This window comes from Dromiciops gliroides, chromosome 5 (genome assembly GCF_019393635.1).
Source record: "Dromiciops gliroides isolate mDroGli1 chromosome 5, mDroGli1.pri, whole genome shotgun sequence".
In the NCBI taxonomy this organism is placed as follows: Eukaryota; Metazoa; Chordata; class Mammalia; order Microbiotheria; family Microbiotheriidae; genus Dromiciops; species Dromiciops gliroides.
The window spans coordinates 138155734-138174359 of record NC_057865.1 but is presented as its reverse complement, the minus strand read 5'-3'; the positions used below and the strand labels follow the sequence as shown (position 1 = coordinate 138174359).

General features: G+C 37.5%; 1 protein-coding gene across 1 annotated transcript in view; it reads right to left on the bottom strand.

Moving 5' to 3' along the window:
• Positions 1–18626, bottom strand: part of DOCK4 (dedicator of cytokinesis 4) — a 572917-nt gene that overhangs the window by 302565 nt on the left and 251726 nt on the right. Inside the window, exons 5-6 of the mRNA XM_043965823.1 lie at positions 15748–15844; positions 2097–2238 (exon numbers count right to left, since the gene is read on the bottom strand). Of these exons, the coding sequence (XP_043821758.1) occupies positions 2097–2238; positions 15748–15844 (239 nt within the window). The remainder of the gene's footprint in view (positions 1–2096; positions 2239–15747; positions 15845–18626) is intronic.

Sequence of the window (18626 nt, the reverse complement as noted above, 5' to 3'; positions counted from 1 at the left end):
AGATGCCACTGGAGTTGGACCTTGAAGGAGTAAAGGGGCTTAATCAAGGATTTGTATAGAGAAGGGAGAGAGAAGGGAAGGGAAGGAGCAAGCACTTATTAGGCACCTGCTATGTGCTAGGCTCTTTGAAAAGCATCTTACAAATATTATCATATTTAATATTGATATTAAAACCTTTCTAGGAATAGGGGGGGTAGGCACATTCAAAGCAATGAAGGGAAGAAAGGTCAGGACAAGACCAGAGAACTGTGAATAGTATGGTTTGACTGGAATGCACTTTGAATGATGGGGAAATAAGACACAAAAAGGCAGCAAAGGTGCAGCTAGGTGGTGCAGTGATAGAGCACTGGCCCTGGATTCAGGAGGACCTGAGTTCAAATCCGGACTCAGAACACTTAACAATTACTAGCTGTGTGGACCCTAGGCAAGTCACTTAACACCAATTGTCTCACCAAAAAAAAGGCAGCAAAGATAAGTTGGACGCAGACTGTGAAAGGTCTTGAATGCCAAGTTAAACATCAGTAAGCAATGGGTTACTACTAAAGGTTGAGTTAGGAAATAAGATGAGATTTATCTAATAAGATGAGAATTCAGTCAATTGCATGGAACAGAGTGGGGAAAGGTTTGAGGCAAGAAGACCATTTAAGAGGTAATCACTGCTCAGATTTTAAAATATTATTTATTATTAATATTATTATTTGCAAGGAAAGTAAGGAAAGAAACCCTTTATCAATAACAGAGAAGCACCAGAATTATGTCAACTTCAATTTGGCTCCATTAACTCACAGCTTATTATATACCACCCCATAAAAAAATGCAAAAGAAAAGCATTGCAGCATGCAGAAGTCATCCCTGCAGGGGTTCTAAGTATCAGAAACAGTATCTTTAAAGTGGCAAGGAACGTTAGAGATTCCCCTAAAGGTGGGGCTGGGTTTGGGCACAGGCTTGGCTTCAGGGGCCAATCCCCTACCAGCTGGAAGCATACTTGGTGAGGTTTGTGAGTGATTAGATATATTAGTCAAAAAATGCTTTCCTGGGGGGGGGGGGGCGGGAAGGAGAGTAATATCTAGGGCTTAAAGTAAGCCCTTGAAGAGAGGATCTCATCTGCAGTTATCCTAAGAAGACTATAAACTGCAAAATGGCTAATCTGTATGCATAACAAATTATGAGGAGTTTCCGCAGCTGTGCCTGCCATGAGACTTCCCTTTCAAGTTGAGAGAAGTGGGATTTCTCACAGGATTACACTGGTGACCTTCTCAAGATAAATGCCACAGTGCAGAAGAGGCACTTCTGAAGTGCAAATACCCAGGCCAAAAGGGAAAGACCTCAGCTAAAGAATGTGAGAGACCGGAGTCAGTGCAACGTTGACCAGAATGATTCCCCCAGGGGGCTGCTAGGTGGCGCAGTAGATAAAGCACCGGCCCTGTATTTAGGAGTACCTGAGTTCAAATCCAGCTCAGACACTTGACACTTACTAGCTGTGTGGACCCTGGGCAAGTCACTTACCCCCATTGCCTGCCAAAAAAAAAAAAAGATAAAAAAAAGAAAAAACAAACAGAATGATTCCCCCAAGACTTCTTTCCAGCCAGGATGTCCATGCTGTTATTGTACACAATGGAGAAGAACACAAGGCTGACGGGGCCCAGAGCATACTTCCCTGGATGGAACGGAAGCTCCTATCATTTTTGTCTTTATGTTTCCCAGGACCTACTATAGAGCTTGGCACATGGTGAATGCTTAATAAATGTTTGTTGATTTATTGATTTGGAATGAGAGGAACTGAGTTAGCATCAGCTGGCTTTTCCTGACCCCTATGAGTGACAGTATGCTCCAAGAGTCAATGAAAGGATCGGAGGCTCTTAGATCTGGTGCTAGAAGGGACCTGGAGGCATCTAGTCCATGCCCTCCATTTATAATAAAGAAAGTGAGACAGAGAGGATAAATGATTTGCCCAAGGGCTCATGCAGTCAATAAAATAGGAGAAAGTTGCATTTGGTTCTTTTAGTAGCTGCAACCATACAATATTTATCCATACGTAATTTCTGTTATGCTCAATTATTTGCAATAGCTTCTACTATTATTACTCACTCATTAGCCCCAGTCCAGGCGAGCAGTGATGTGCCGCTTCACATCTTTCATACGATCGTGAGTGAGATGGCCAACTAATACTTGACGCCGTAGGTCTAGGATTTCATTCATTATATGCCACAGTCGGTGGAAGAGATCACCTTCATTTCTCTAAAGGAGATACAAAAGGAAGAAAAATTCACTGATTAGCACAAAAAACAAAGATCTTTACAGTAAGGAGGCTAATTTTTGTTCACCTAACCGTTTTGAGTCTTGTCTAACGCTTCATGATGCCCACCATTTGGGGTTTTCTTGGCAAAGCTCCTGGAGGGCTTTGCCATTTCCTTCTCCAGTTCATTTACAGTTGAGGAAACTGAGGCAGAGCAGGATCAAGTGGCTTGCCCAGTATCACACAGCTAGTAAGTGTCTGATTTGAACTAAGGAAGATGAGTTCCTGACTTCAGGCCTGGCGCTCTATGCACTGCACCACCCTAGCTGCCAAACAGATTAATCATCTAGTTTCTAAATTATGGTATAGACATATACATGGACAGAAGTAATTCAAATTATAAATATTAAGCAACTAGAGTATGCAGAGTACTATGAAGGATACAGGGGACAACAACAAAGTTTAGACAAAACACAGTCCTTACAAGTATGGAGCTTATAACCTAGTGGATACATACATAAGTAATTGTAATATATGATAAGGCAAACAGAGATATAGTCTGGAGTTAGGAAGACATAAGTTCAAATCCAGCTTCAGACACTAGCTGTGCAGTCCTGGACAAGTCACTTAACCCTGTTTCCCTCAGTTTCCTCATCTGTAAAAATGAGCTGGAGAAGGGAATGGGCAACCACTCCTGTATCTTTGCCACGAAACCCCAAATGGAAGCATAAAGTGTATGACACAACTGAAATGATTAAATAACAACATATAATAATACATTGTAAGTGCACATTAGACAACTGTGAAATAAAGTAATACCACACTTATTTGATATACTCTCTTCTCCCATCAGATTTTACATCATTCTTCTGTTCAAGAATCTCTGATGGTTCCCTATTGTCTACAATGGAGTCCAAATTACCGTACTTGGTCCTATACACAGTATCTTTTTAAAAAAATAAAGTATTTTATTTATTTTTTTCCCGTTACATGTAAAGATAGTTCTCAACTTTTGTTTATACAAGCTTTCCAATTTCAGATTTTTTCTCCCTCCCTCCCTCCCCCCTCCCCTAGACATCAGGTAATCTGATATAGGTTTTATATATATATATATATATATATATATATGTTATAGTATATATATATATATATATATGTGTGGTGTGTGTGTGTGTGTGGGGTGTATAAAATAATATTAAACATATTTCTGCATTAGTCTGTTATAAGAGAAAAATCAGAGCAATGAGGAAAAACCTCAAAATAGAAAAACAACAGCACCAAAAACAAAAGAAATAGTATGGTTCATTCAGCATCTATACTCCGCATTCTTTTTTTTTTTTTCCTGATTTGGAGATCCTCTTCCATCATGAGTTCCCTGGAACTCTTCTGTACCCTTGCATTAGTGAGAAGAATATAGTCCATCACAGTAGATCAACACACGATGTTGATGATACTGTGTACAATGTTCTTCTGGTTCTGCTCAACTCACTCATCATCAGCCCACACAAGACCCTCCAGGTTTCTCTGAACTCCTCATGCTCATCGTTTCTTACAGCACAATAGTATTCCATTGTATTCATATACCACAACTTGTCCAGCCATTCCCCAATTGATGGGCATCCCGTCAACTTCCAATTCCTTGCCACCACATAAAGAGCAGCTATAAATATTTTTGTACATGTGGGTCCTTTTCCCTGTTCCATGATCTCTTTGGGAAAAAGACCCAAAAGTGGTTTTGCTGGTCAAAGGGTATGTACAGCTTTATAGCCCTTTGGGCATAATTCCAAATTGCTCTCCAGAATGGTTGGATATGTTCACAGCTCCACCAACAATGCATTAGTGTTCCAATTTTTCCACAGCTTCTCCAACATTTATTATTTTCATTTTTTGTCATTTTAGCCAATCTAAAAGGTGCCAGGTGGTACCTCAGAGTTGTTTTAATTTGCATCTTTCTAATCATTAGAGATTTAGAGCATTTTTCATATGGGAATAGATAGCTTTGGTTTCTTCATCAGAAAACTGCCTGTTTCATATCCTTTGACCATTTCTCATTGGGGAATGACTTGGATTCTTATAAATTTGATTTAGTTCCCTATATATTTTAGAAATGAGGCCTTTATCAGAAGTACTGGCCATAAAAATTGTTTCCCAGTTTTCTGCCTCCCTTCTAATTTTGGATGCATTGCTTCTGTTTGTACAGAAAATTTTTAATTTAATGTAATCAAAATCATCCATTTTGCATTTTATAATATACTCTATCTCTTGTTTGGTCATAAACTGTTTTCCTTTCCAAAGATCTGAAAGGTAGACTATTCCTTTCTCTCCTAATTTACCTATGGTATCACCTCTTATGTCTAAATCATGTATCCATTTTGACCTTATTTTAGTATAAGGTATAAGATGTTGGTCTAGGTCTAATTTCTGCCATACTATCTTCCAGTTTTCCCAGCAGTTTTTGTCAAATACTGAGTTCCTATCCCAGAAGCTGGAGTCTATGGGTTTATCAAACACTACATTACTAGTGTCATTTACTACTGCATTTCCTGTGCCTAGCCTATTCCATTGATCCTCAACTCTATTTCTTAGCCAGTACCAGATAGTTTTGATGACTGCTGCTTTATAGTAAAGCTCCAGCCTATACACAGTTTCTTGCTGTGGAGCTAGCACCACTTTATTGAATTTTATTTTCTGCTACTTTCCAATACATTTTTTCCCAATCAAAATATTTTCTCCTTGCCCCCTATATAGTCCATGTTGTTCAATTTGTTTATGTTGTTTCCTGCTAAACACTCCTGAAATTCACTCTTCTCTTCCACTAAGAATTATATGCCATTCAAAGCACTAATTGCTTCTCTCTCCCTTCTCTAAACTCCTAAAACACTTCTGAAAGGATCTACCTTCCTGAACTTTACATCTAATCTCCCTCTTCACCTGGTACTCTCTGATTTCTAGGCTGTCATGGCATTGCTCTCTTCTGGTTCTCTTCCCATCTGAATATCCTTCCATCTCTTTTGATCTATCTATTAACCTGAATCTTTTTCTCTTCTCCTTCTATACTGTTTAACTTGATGATTCCATCAACTCCCAGGATTCAACCAACATCTCTATGTAGATCTCAGGTCTACTTCTCTATGTAGATTCAACTAACATCTTATGTAGATCTCAGATCTACTCTCCAACTAGCTCTAAACTCCTTTCCAAAATTGAGTCTCACATCTCCAACTGCCTAGTAGAAAGCTTGTCTGTCATAAAATCAACATATCAACTATATTTCCTCAAAACTCTCCCTTCAAACAGATTAAAGCATAATTTTTTGATAGTTCCTTAATCTGAAGTTTTGTTTTTGTCTGTTTTCTTTCACAATCTGGCTAATGTGGAGATGTTTTGCATGACTACTCACATATAATGTATATTGAATTGTTTGAGTTCTTGGGGTAGGGGAAGAGAGGAAGAGAAGTTGGAACACAAAGTTTTTTTAAAAAAATGTCAAAATTTGTTTTTACATGTAATTTGGAAAAATAAAATTCTAAAAACTCTACCCTTCTTCCTAATTTCCCTATTACTGCCAAGGATGTCATGATCAGAAGATACTTGCTAAGCCTCAAAATGTATTTGTACAAAAATATTTATAGCAGCTTTTTTATGGTGGCTAAGAATTGGAAATCAAAGGTATGCTCATCAATTGGGGAATGGCTAAACAAACTGTGGTATATGATTGTGATGAAATATTATTGAGATATAAGAAATGGCAAGCAGGACGATTTCAGAAAAACCGGCAAAGACATGAAATGATGAATAGGAAATTGAACAGAACCAGGAGAACATTGTACACAGTAACAGCAATATTGTTTGATGAAGAACTGTAGATGAAAAAGCTATTCTCAGCAAGACAATGATCCAAGACAATCCCAAAGGAGTAATGATGAAGCATACTATCCACTTCCAGAGAAAGAACTGATATTGAATGAACACAGACTGAAGCATGCTATTTTTCACTTAGGTTAATTTTTTTTCCTTTTATTCGAGTCTTCTTATACAAAATGACTATTCTGGAAATGTTTTACATAACTGTACATGCATAATCTAGATCTTATTGCTTACCACCTCAGGGAGGGGGAGGAGTGGAAGGAAGGAAAGTATTGAATTTGGAACTCAAAACTTAAAAATTAAGATGATAAAAAAACACACCTAGTTGTTGTTCTTAACTCTTAATTCTCTCAATTCTGTACCTATTCAACTGTCAAGTTCTACCATTACAATACCTGTTGTACATCTCCCCTTCTCTCCTCTGATACCACTAACAACCTGGCGCAGGTCCTCATCACTTCATACCCAGATTGTTGCAATAGGCTGCTAGTTAGACTCCTGCAACATTTCTTTCATCCTCAATTGAGCTGTCAAATTGATCTTCTTAAAGCACAGGTCTGACCATATCACTCACAATCCCACTGAATAAACTACAGTAGCTCCTTGTCACCTCCAGGATCAAATAAAAAATCATCTGTTTATCCCAATCATAATCCCTTCATAACCTAGCCCCTTCCTATCTTTCCAGTTTTCTGTTCTTTTTCTCTTTCTTTCTTTTTTTCTGTGTGGGGTAAAGAGGGTTAAATGACTTGCCCAGCTAGTAAGTGTCAAGTGTCTGAGGCTGGATTTGAACTCAGGTCCTCCTGAATCCAGGGCCAGTGCTTTATTCACCTAGCTGCCCCTAACTTTCCAGTTTTCTTATACCTTATTCCACTCCACATACTCTACAATCTAGTAACCACAAGTTTCCTCACTCTTCTGCTCACATCTCCTTACTTTAAACTTTTCACTGGCTGCCCCCCATTCCAGGAATGGTCTCCCTCCTCATCTCTGCTTTCTGGCTTCCCTACCCTCCTTCAGGTTTCAGCTAAAGTCCCACCTTGTGCAAGAAACATTTCCCAGTCCTCCTTACTCTCAGTGCCTTTTCTCTGAGATTATCCCCAATGTACCCTGCATATATGTTCTTTGTTCAAAATTGTTTGCATCTTATCTCTCCCATTGACTATAAAGTCCTTGACAGAAGAGTGGGTAGACCTGCCTATCTGTATGTCTGTTTGTCTGTTGTATCTATCTATCTATCTATCTATCTATCTATCTATCTATCTATCTATCTATCTATCTATCTATCTATCTATCTATCTACCTACCTATCTACCTACCTATCTATCTATCCATCTATCCATCTATCTACCTTTTTTATACCCCCTCAGCATAGAACAGTACCTGGCACATAATGGACATTTAACAAATGATAGTTGACTTACTAACAGTCAACTTACTGAGATACTGACTCTGTCCAAAAGACCTTTGTCCTTCAATCTGTCTTTTATTTTCTAAATCTTTCACTGATCTTTAAACCCAAATTTCTGGTATCATGCACTGCAGACTTCCTCTATCTCTGATCTGCTTGCCTCTTTGAATCTAGAGAAGAATAACAATTAATAATCAATCCCTTCTTCTGCTACTATGTCATTCTTAGTTCCTACTTTTCCCTTTTCCTAGTAACCACTGATTATCACATTCCTGAAGTATGATAAGACAAACGATGAGAAATTGTTTTGTAAGATTGACAAGGGAAAAGAAAATATATCAATTCAAAAGTTGTACCAAAAGGTAAAGTAAATAGATCCTAAGGCAGGTAACCCCTCTGGGCAATCATGTATTGCACACATGCATGTGCAATACACACACACACACACACACACACACACAGCACACACACACACACACACACACACACACACTTACTTGAAGGTTGAATCTCCAGAATGGTGACTGCTACATTGCTTCTACAGGTAGTCCTCTGAGTTTCTACTTCTGAAGCTTATTAACCCCTACCATTAACTTTCCCATTAATAGTCAGCTAGTACAATGTAAAAGCAAAAAATCTTGGCAAAGACATTTACTAAGACAGGATAGTAAAAATGGTTTATATAAAGTAATCCTGCAAGAAAAAAGAAATCCTAAGGTATACCATTCCATAAATACCATCCAGAGAGAGAGAGAGAGAGAGAGAGAGAGAGAGAGAGGGAGGGAGGGAGGGGGAGGGAGAGGGAGGGGGAGAGGAAGAGAATGAATGAGAATCCTTGGAAAGAATGGATTCCCAGTTAGAATACAATGTTAGTGAGAAACACTTAGGGTGCAGCTTTCTATGCCCAGGACATGCTATTTCTTTAGTCCATAGCCTACAGTTCTTTCCAACATAAGACTTCACACTCCCTGAAGCTTCTTTCCTCAAGTGACTACCTTCTGTACCTCTCTATTCTCCATGTGGTTCCCTCTTCCCAGTTAGATGAATTTTCTCATACTGGTGCACAGTATCCAAACACATGGTCAGTGAGAGTTTGGAAAGAGAGAAAAAATTCTCCTTATCCCAAGAGCAATTTACTTTAAGGGGATTTGGGTTTTCTCCATTCCTAGCTCTAGATCCCAAACCTAGAATCTTCACTTTCTGAAGTGGCCACCTAACAAACTGACTTGCTATTTTAATGCAAAGGCTCAAGGGATGTGGCTAATTTAACCAACCATAAGATGTTTTTTTGTGACCCAATCAAAGTCTTTGTCCCAGGCAAAAGTGCATCTTGTTTACACATCAAAACTTCACAATGCCTTTATATTCATTATATTCTGGATCTTCTGTGATTATAGCAATAGGAGTGTGTGTGGGGAATGGAAAGGGTTGATTGATTCTCATTGTAATTCACAGGTAACAATATCTTTGAAAACTCAATTTCATAAGAGACAAGTCAATTAAAATAAAGTTCTCCAGTTCAAGTCAAATTTCTGGGAATTTTTTCTACATTCTCCTGAACTACATTTAAAAAAGATATCACATAAACAATGTAGCATTGAGAGAATTCAGAGATCGCCATTCCTGCTAAAATGTTTTTACAGTAAGAACCTGTCCTGACAAAGCTATCTACTTTTATGTGCTGACTAAGTTTTCAGTTGGTAAAGATGTTTAGTAATAACTGGCATTACCTATTTAAAAATGCGGTTCCACATTTTCTACATCATTAAACAGCAATGGCTGAGGAGTCCCAATGTATTTCATAAGCTGTCACCACCAAAGAGAAGAGAAAAGCAAATGGATCTGGAGAGACAATAATTGGAAATGAAAAATCCAAGCCATACATAATTGGCTTTCAGCTGCATCACTTGACTGAAACTGTTTTCCAAAGTTACCAATGTTCTCTTAATTGCCAAGTTTCCTGGCCTTTTCTCATCCTTATTCTCCTTGATCTTTTTGCAGGCTTTACACAGTGTCGAGCATCCTCTTATCCTGGATAAACACTCTTCTCTAGGTTTTCATTGCTCTCTCCAGCTCTCTCCCTGTTTGACTACTCCTTGGTGACTTTTGGTCATTTTTCATTCAAATCATTCCCACTAAGCACAAGCAACCCTCAAAGTGCTGTCCTTGGCCCTATTCTCTTCTCCCAGTATGCTATCTCACTTGGAAATATCATCAGCTTCTATGGGTTCAATTATCATTTTCATGGAAATGATTCACTTATCACTATAACCTTCCCTAACTTTTCCTCGTGAACTCATCTTGCATTAACATCTTCCTCTTGTACATTTTTAATTATGTCATAAAGTATCTCAAACTCAGCATGTCCCAAGCAGAGCTCATTATCTTCTTCCCCAAATTCTTCCATCTTCTAAACTTCTCTATTACTGGGGAGTACACATCAGAGTTACCCAAGCTCATAATCTCAATGTTGTTATGGAATCTTCACTGTTTCTTTGCACTTTCTTCCTATTTTTCCAGTCTTCTTCCATTTCACTCCCATCACGTACTTTACAATCCAGCAACATCCATCTCTTAATATACCTCAAACAGGACATTCGATCTCCTGGTTCCAGGTGTGGTCAGTTTCCATGTCTGGAGATTTTCTTGGAATTTTTCTTCTAGGTTCTCAGGGTTTCCTTCAACAGTCACCTGAAATCTCACCTTCTCCAGCCTTTTCTCAGTACATCTCATGGCTGGTGCCTTCCCTCTGAGATTATCTTCCATCTACTTTGTACAAATGTTGAAAATATGTTGTTTCCCCATGAGAATGTGAATTCCTTGAGGTGAGGAACAACGTTTTTGTCTGTCCTAGTATGCCCAGTTCTTAGAATAGTTTCTAAAACCCAGGGTATAACACAGATCCTTAGCCTGCCTGTGAAAATCATATGATTTGTGCTGAGAATATAGTTCAATCTTACCTTTTTTTTTAAACATGTAGAAGATAAAGGACATGTATGCCATGCCAAAAGGTTGCAGAGTGCCTCAACTAATCTCAAACCACTATGTTGGGGAAGCACAACAAGTCCATAGAGCTTCTGACTTTCCCAGTGTCAATATGGCTTCACTTGTGTACTGACTCCTCAGACACCCAACTCTGTAGTTACCTTTTATATGCTGTCTTCCCTCAGGAGAATGTAAGCTCCTTAAGAATAGAGACTCTCGGGGACAGCTAGGTGGTGCAGTGGATAAAGCACTGGCCCTGAATTCAGGAGGACCTGAGTTCAAATCCGGCCTCAGACACTTGACACTTACTAGCTTGTGTGACCCTGGGCAAGTCATTTAACTCTCATTGCCCTGCAGAAACATACATACACACACACACACACACACACACACACACACACACAAGAATAGAGACTCTCCTTCTCTTGTTTGTATTTGTATCCTCAGGGTTTAGCACAGTGCTAGGCACAGAATGTTTCTAAATGCTTTCCACCTCCCTGCCTTAACCACTACACCCAACAGCATCATCACCAACATCACAAATTAATATAGTGTCTTACACTTCACAGAACACTATCCTTGAAATAACCTTGACTGGTTAGTATTACACAGATATTTCCATCTCCTGAGATAAAGAAATTGAGCCTCAGAGAGGTTTGAGTCAGAAAGATTTTTGCAGGGTAAACACTGTTGAGAAGTGAGGGAATCATTATCCAAACTCTTGTCTTCTGAAGCCAATAAAGGTAAGTATTTGTATGTGTATGGACAAACATATACATGGATATTCCTCAAAGAGTTTACAGTCTACTGCAGAGATAAAACACTTATTCGTGAATACACAGGTATATGTATAATATAATATATATGTAAATTTCCATATACATATATGTTCACAAATATATGCATATGTACTTGCATAGAAATATATTATAGCTAACATAATATATAATATCTAACAAAACATATAGACATGACATAAAAATATACCATAATATATAAAATAGAATACTAACCTATAATATAAAAACCTATATATACATACATTATACATATGTATATATTTCATTATGGTGACTATATATGTATGTTTGTGTATCTTTATGTTTAAAATTTTAATGTACATTAAAAAAATTTACATATACTGGGGGCAGCTAGGTAGTACAGTGGATAGATCACCATCCCTGGAGTCAAGAGGACCTAAGTTCATATCCAGCCTCAGACACTTACTAGCTATGTGACCCTGGGCAAGTCATTTAACCCCAACTGCCCCAGTCCCCCAAAATATACATGTGCTATACACTCATATATAGAATGACAAATGTATTATATATACATATTTATGTATAGACATAGACATACACACACAAGCACACACCTCTATACATATATTCACCAATAAATGTCTTATCTCTTCAGTAGAAATGTAAATTCTCTGGGAACAATGACTCTCACTTTTGTTTTTGCATCCCTAGTACCTAACAGAGTGCCTAACACTCAGTAGGCAGATGACATTTTAAGGAGGACAATAAGAAGGTGGAGCAAGACTTGAGAACAGTGACAGATGGCTAGGAAACTCACAGCCATATCATCAAAGGATCTCTTGAGGATATTGGGGATATTGGTCAAGGAGTGACGTGATCACCGTTCTCAAATATTTCAAGTGCAGTCCCATGGAAGAGGGATTAAACTAGCTTGGCCTTCCTAGAATTAATAACAACAAAAGCAAACCACATTTAAATGGCACTTAAGAGTTTAAAAGCACTTGTCTCCTGACAGTCCTGAGAATTTGGTAACAAAATTCTTATCTTCAATTTACAGATGAAAACAACAAGGCACTAAATTACTTGCTCGGGGTCACAAAACTATTAAATTTTAAATCCCTGAATCAAATTCAGGTCTGAGCCTAAAACTCCTATTATAAGCCATAATGATCATAGTATTATTAACTAAAACAACAACAGCTAACATTAATATAATGCTTTAGGGTTTTCAATGCAAATTCCAGATATTACATCATCATATTCTTACAATAATCCTGGGAAGCAAGATTATTTGTAACATATCCCTTTGTCACAAATGAGGAAACTGAGGCAGAAGCTAAGTAACTTGTTTAAGGGTACATAGCTAGTAAGTGTCTAAGACTGGTTTTGAACTCAGATCTTCCTGAGTCCAGATCCAGAGCTTCATTCACCATGTCACATAGCTGGCTCCCATACCATGCTGCCTCTCAATAATAGAAGTACATCATTATTTAGCTCTTAAAAAGTTACCGAACAACTTTTCCACAATAGCTTTATGAGGTAGGTAGTACTGAATATTATTATTCTTACTTTGTTTCTCAGATGAAGAAACTTAGGCTTCAAGAAATGATGTGATTTGCCCTGTATTATACCGCCAGCAAGCATGCTGAAACCTGACTTCTGATTCAAAGTCCAGACTCTTTCCACTCCCCTCTAGTGCCAATTCATTTACACAGAGAACACGATTTCACCTTAATTACTTGCCTTTCCCTGAACATACTCTATACATTCTCTCCTGATAACTTTCCCAATCATGCCATTCCTTCTACCTCAAAAGCCTACCCCTATTCTCTCCTGACCTCAGCTAAACTTCTCTGAATCCTCCTGAATATACTGAAATGCCTTCTTTTTCCTCTATCTCATCTTTATATTCTGAAATGGTCTCTTCACTGAGCCAAGAGTACTTTGTACCTATCTTATTACACATCCCTTACACACAATTCCTTATCTTCTGTCAATTTGTGTGCACATTTTTTCCCCCTTACTGTAAGCCCCTTTGTGAATGCTCCACATTAGCCAGGGTAGTGCCTTGTATATATTAGGCACTTTCCAAGTGTTTATTAAGTGAACGGAGGCATATGTGTTTATTGATCAATCTTACCCTCCAGGAACTGTCCTGTAGTTCTAGAATAACAAAGAGCTGGATGTTAGACCTGCACTGGAATCTGAGCCCTGACACTTAATTAGCTGTGTGACTTTGGCCAAGTCAATTAACATCACTGAGAATTAATTTCTTCACCTGTAAAGTTAAAGGATTGAACTAGACAATCTCGAAGAGTGCTTCAGATTGAAAATGCTATAAGTTTAAGATTCTGAGTGTAATTTCCTCCACTGGAAATTCCCTACCAGTATTCCCGCTAGATATCAGTATTCCTTATGCTCCTGCTGGTCTTTCCCTTTTCTATGCTGTCACAGAATTTGATTGCCCTGAATCTATCTCTGCTGACACAAACACCTGCCAGTCACTGTGCTTTACATGACCAAAAATACTGGGTTGGTGACAGTACACCCACAATCAACATTAATAAAGAACCATTATCTTGGAACAAGAAAGTACAGCAAGTGAAGACAAGCCAATCAGAGTCATCTCCAATCTGGGCTGCTTAATCATCTTGTATTTTATTTCCCCATTATGTTTCCAGGTCAAATTGTGTTGGCTGTTCTTAAATACAGCTGAATGTGATCTAGGAATAATATGTATGTTCCTCATTTTACAAGAAAATTTGTCCATTCTTACTATTTATTCATTATCTGTTGCTCAGAACAAAGCACACTTTGAATTGGAATTGACCTATCTCTGATGTTTGCCTCCTACAGGGTTGTCAGCATCCTCACTTGGTTGGTTTTCAAATTAAGTGCCTGTGATCTCCAAAAAAGAGGGTCACAGCTTCAAATGAAGTTATGAATAACCAGATCAGGTAAAATAAAATTCAACTTTCCCCCCCAAGAAGACAGTTGTGCAGCAGATCACTTAGGTCAGTAGCTTTGTTCATTCAAATAGACTGACCCACTGTCCAGGTGCAAATATTAGATATTAAGGATCCTGTGACTTTCACCTTCATTTCAAATGGTTTTCCCCCCTTCATTAAAAAGTATCCCTATGTCATTGTTTTAAGTTAAGAATTTTGCTTGGGTTTAGCTCATTTTTTAGTAAAGTATAGCTTATTTGTGTGTTTGATTTTTATTTTTTCAGTCCTAAAATGGAACGGCTTTTCTTCAGCTACATGCATGGCACAAGGTCTTTTAGGTCACTCTTATATCCATTGTGCTTTTTCTCCTCTTGCTAGCAAAGCTTACAATCTGACATTTCATATAGGACTGTTCTTGCTTCTCAATACAAAACTGCTCAAGCTATCCAACTGCAGGAAAAAAGGCTACAGTACCAACATTGGTTATATGACTATAGTAGGTTCTTAAGCTGTGTCTTTCCTTGATCTACAAGTAACACAGATCAGAAAAACTAGAGTCCTGTTGTTCCATTTCTATAGATCTCATTCTAGGAATTTTTTTTTCCTCTTTGGCATAACATCTTCCCAAAAGAATTACCTGAGCAATGCTTTAAATTGATTATATATATATATATATATATGTATATGTATATATATATATATATATATATATATATATCCTTTGTCTCCTAAAATAAAATATAGGTTGACAGATTGATTATAAATCATGATTCATTCCTTCTAAAAATGTATATTAAATAATTAACTATTCTTTCTTTGTTCAGTCATTTTTCAGTTGTGTTTTGACTCTTCATGACCCTATTTTGGGTTTTCTTGTCAAAGATACTGGAGTGGTTTGCCATTTCCTTCTCTAGCTCATTTTGCAGATGAAGAAACTGAAGCAAACAGAGTGAAGCGATTTGCCTAGGGTCACACAGCTAGTAAATGTCTGAAGCCATATTTGAACTCAGAAAGATGAGTCTTCTGACTCCAGGCCCAACATTCTATGCACTGTGCCATCTAGATGACCATAAGTAATTAGCCTATCACCTTTCTTTGGTCATCATACATACCTTGATGTTATTTAAAAATGCTACACATCAAGTCTTCTTCCAATATAATGGGGGAATGGGGTGCTTTTATTAACCAAATATTCTGGTTAACTGAGACTTACCAAGTATGCTATATTTTGATTACTAAAAAGGAATTAGAACATGTTGAAATACATTTAAGAAGATTGTACTGAACCTAATTTGATCTTTTTTGATGACTTAGAAGCCACTTCAGCCCCAGCAGGCATCCATAGAGAGTTTAAGATGACTAAAATCAGCCATTACCAAAGTTGGGAAAGAAGCACTTAAAAGCATTCAAATACAATGGCGATAATATCTCACCTTTAGAAAACTTAACATTTAATGATATGCCCCTTTACTGGAGTTTTTGGTATTTTATTTCAAACTATTTTCCGGCAGAACAACAATACCATAAAAAGATAATTACCACATAAAGTTGCTTCCACATGGTTCCCCAGTCTCTTAAAGTTGATGTCATTTCTGTGATAACGGAGTCTTCTGTTGGAATTACCATTTCAAACTGCCTGTGATATTAAAAATATATTTTAAAAAATAGCCACAACAGTATTATCAAATACTACAGACAATAAACTTGTTTTTATGTATCACAATGGGAAAATGGTGGTGAGGAGAGACTTCTCATCATCATTTCAATCTGCAGATCGTTATCATGTTCTTATTATAAAGCAACGTTACATGTCCAGAGAAAATGCAAAGTCCTCAGCCTGTCATTTCAAGACCATTACAATATCTAACTCGCACCAACCTTTTCAGAATTATGTCATAGTGTTACTATCCTTAATTCAAGCAAAAATCACAGGTAAACTGACATAGTAGCTATTTCCCAAACTCAGCACCCCATCTCCCATCTCTGTTCCTTTCCATGGGCTAACATATGTGACCAAATTGCCCTCCTTCCTTATCTCAGTCTCTTATGCCAAGCTTGCTTCAAGACTCAGCTTAGATCTCATTTCCACTGGAAAGATGTTTATGCATGTCTTTTCCTACATTGTTATTATTTCTTTCTCTTTATTGAATTTATTTTTTACTTGCTAATCTCTGTGCATATTGGGTCCTCTAGTAGAATGTGAGGTCCTGCCAGGCAAATACTGTATGATTTTTGTCTCTGTATTCCCAGAACTTGATAAAGTGCCTTGTCCATGGTAGGGAATTCATTTTTGTTGAATTTATTTGAGGATTCAGAATTAGAGGTACAATAATTATATTTTTAAATATTTGGCCTCAAATCTCTATACTAATACTGATGTTGTATGTTATCATGTTTCCTAGGTCCAACTTTCTATCATTCTTCCATAGGTCTCAAGTAGACAAAGTCTATATATTGAAAAATATTTCACACAATATCCGTGCAAATATATACTTAGTGTGAGGGAGGGAAGGGCTGGTGTGTGTGTGTGTGACTTCATCAATAAGTTCCATTTGGTAAACAAAAGAGATATGAAAAGGAAGGGGAAAAGAAAAGATTTTTATTTTTATTCCTTGGCATAGGAGTTTCCATTTCCATTGAATCTCAGTTCCAGGTGACAGTCTTTTACATCTTATGAGGGTTAAAGAGTTACAAGGCCAGCATTAATACTACTTTGCAAGAACATATTATTAACCTAGCTCTCGAATTCTATGATTGTCTAATTCTATGACTTAAGATGAATAGGATTCAATGTTTGTCAAGTTTAATTTTCTCAAGGATGACAGGTAGGGATGACCCAGTGGAAAAGATAATAGGATCGATTCAAATCAAGAGGTCTTAATGAAAGATGAAATTCTTTGCCTGATGCTAATAGCAGCTCTGAAGTCTCTTTCCCAGGAAATCACTAAAATAACTCTGATTGGTATTTTTTAAAAGTTTCATTAAAGGCACTTAGAAAAAGTAAAAGCACATGTTGAGTACTCTTCACCACAGGAGTCTGAGCTCTTCATTTCAGAGGACTGCTATAATTATGCCTGCCTAGTGATAGTTCTCTTTTTTTCTAGATAGAAAAAGTGTAAAAACTATAACCCTGGGCATCTAAAAAGGAAAAAGAATGATTTATCAAAATGTTGAACCAGCCTTGAGATAAATGAACTGGCTGCTTGTTCTAGTAAGGAAAATCTCTTAAAAGGTAAACATAATGTTTCAAAGAATATTAAAAGCATTTTATTCTTCTGGCAGCAACCATATTTTTAAAAAGTGCAACATTTTAAAATGGGCCTCAAGAGCTAAGCCTAAGGAAGGTGGAAAAGAGAACACGGAGTCACTGTAGGTAGCTGGGAATTGCATTGGATCTTTAAAAAATATGATGATGTAGACACAGGTTGTGCAATATGAAAACTCTCTTACTATTCACATACTATTTGACTTTAAAACCTCAACTCCCAGGCACAGCTAGGTGGCACAGTGGATAAAGCACCGGCCCTGTATTCAGGAGGACCTGAGTTCAAATCCAACCTCAGACACTTGACACTTACTAGCTGTGTGACCCTGGGCAAGTCACTTAAACCCCATTCACACACACACACACACACACACACACACACACACACACACACACACACACACACACAAATATTGGATAAACCTTGTGCTCTGTGACCACAGGTAAGTTGGTTCATGTTCCATTTGGGCAAAATGTAGATGGGAGTCTTTAACTTCCCCAGCAGTGTGTTAGCTCTGCTTTTCTCACATCTGGCACCTAAAGCTCATGGTTCTGACTTCAACCAATATCACAGATATTAGTACTTAGGGGGCTTGGATGTGAACTTAGTGAGACTCGGTGCTTGACAAAAGCTTGCATAAAACATGTGATATCTGAGACAGTCTAATGGATATGTAACTCTTCATTCATCTAGATTCTGAGTTCTATATTAAGTTAATACATCAAAGGGGAAAAGAACTGGACCTCATTATCTTTATCCTTCACAGAAATGATTTTACTGAGTTATGATTTAATGCTATGTCCTCTGCTGTTATATAGGGAAGATATGAGAAATGTTTCAACAGCAATTCTATTTTGCAAAACCACAGTTTAAGATATTGTGGAAAATGTCTTTTTTGTGAAGTTACAAGTGATAAATCATTGTTCAAGTTTGGGTTTGTTTGTTTTTTAAAGTGTTTGCAGATGAAGGTTGCTGTTTCTTATCACAAAGCAAAAACATGTAACTTTATGTCTTCCCCCGTGTCTCCACTTTAAAAAAAAATCATCTGTCAGAATGCTTAGAGCCAAATTCACTGAGTAAATGACAGTCATCAACTCATCTCAGGGGCCTAAGAGTATCTACTACATCTGTTTCTTTTATATGGCCTCTCCT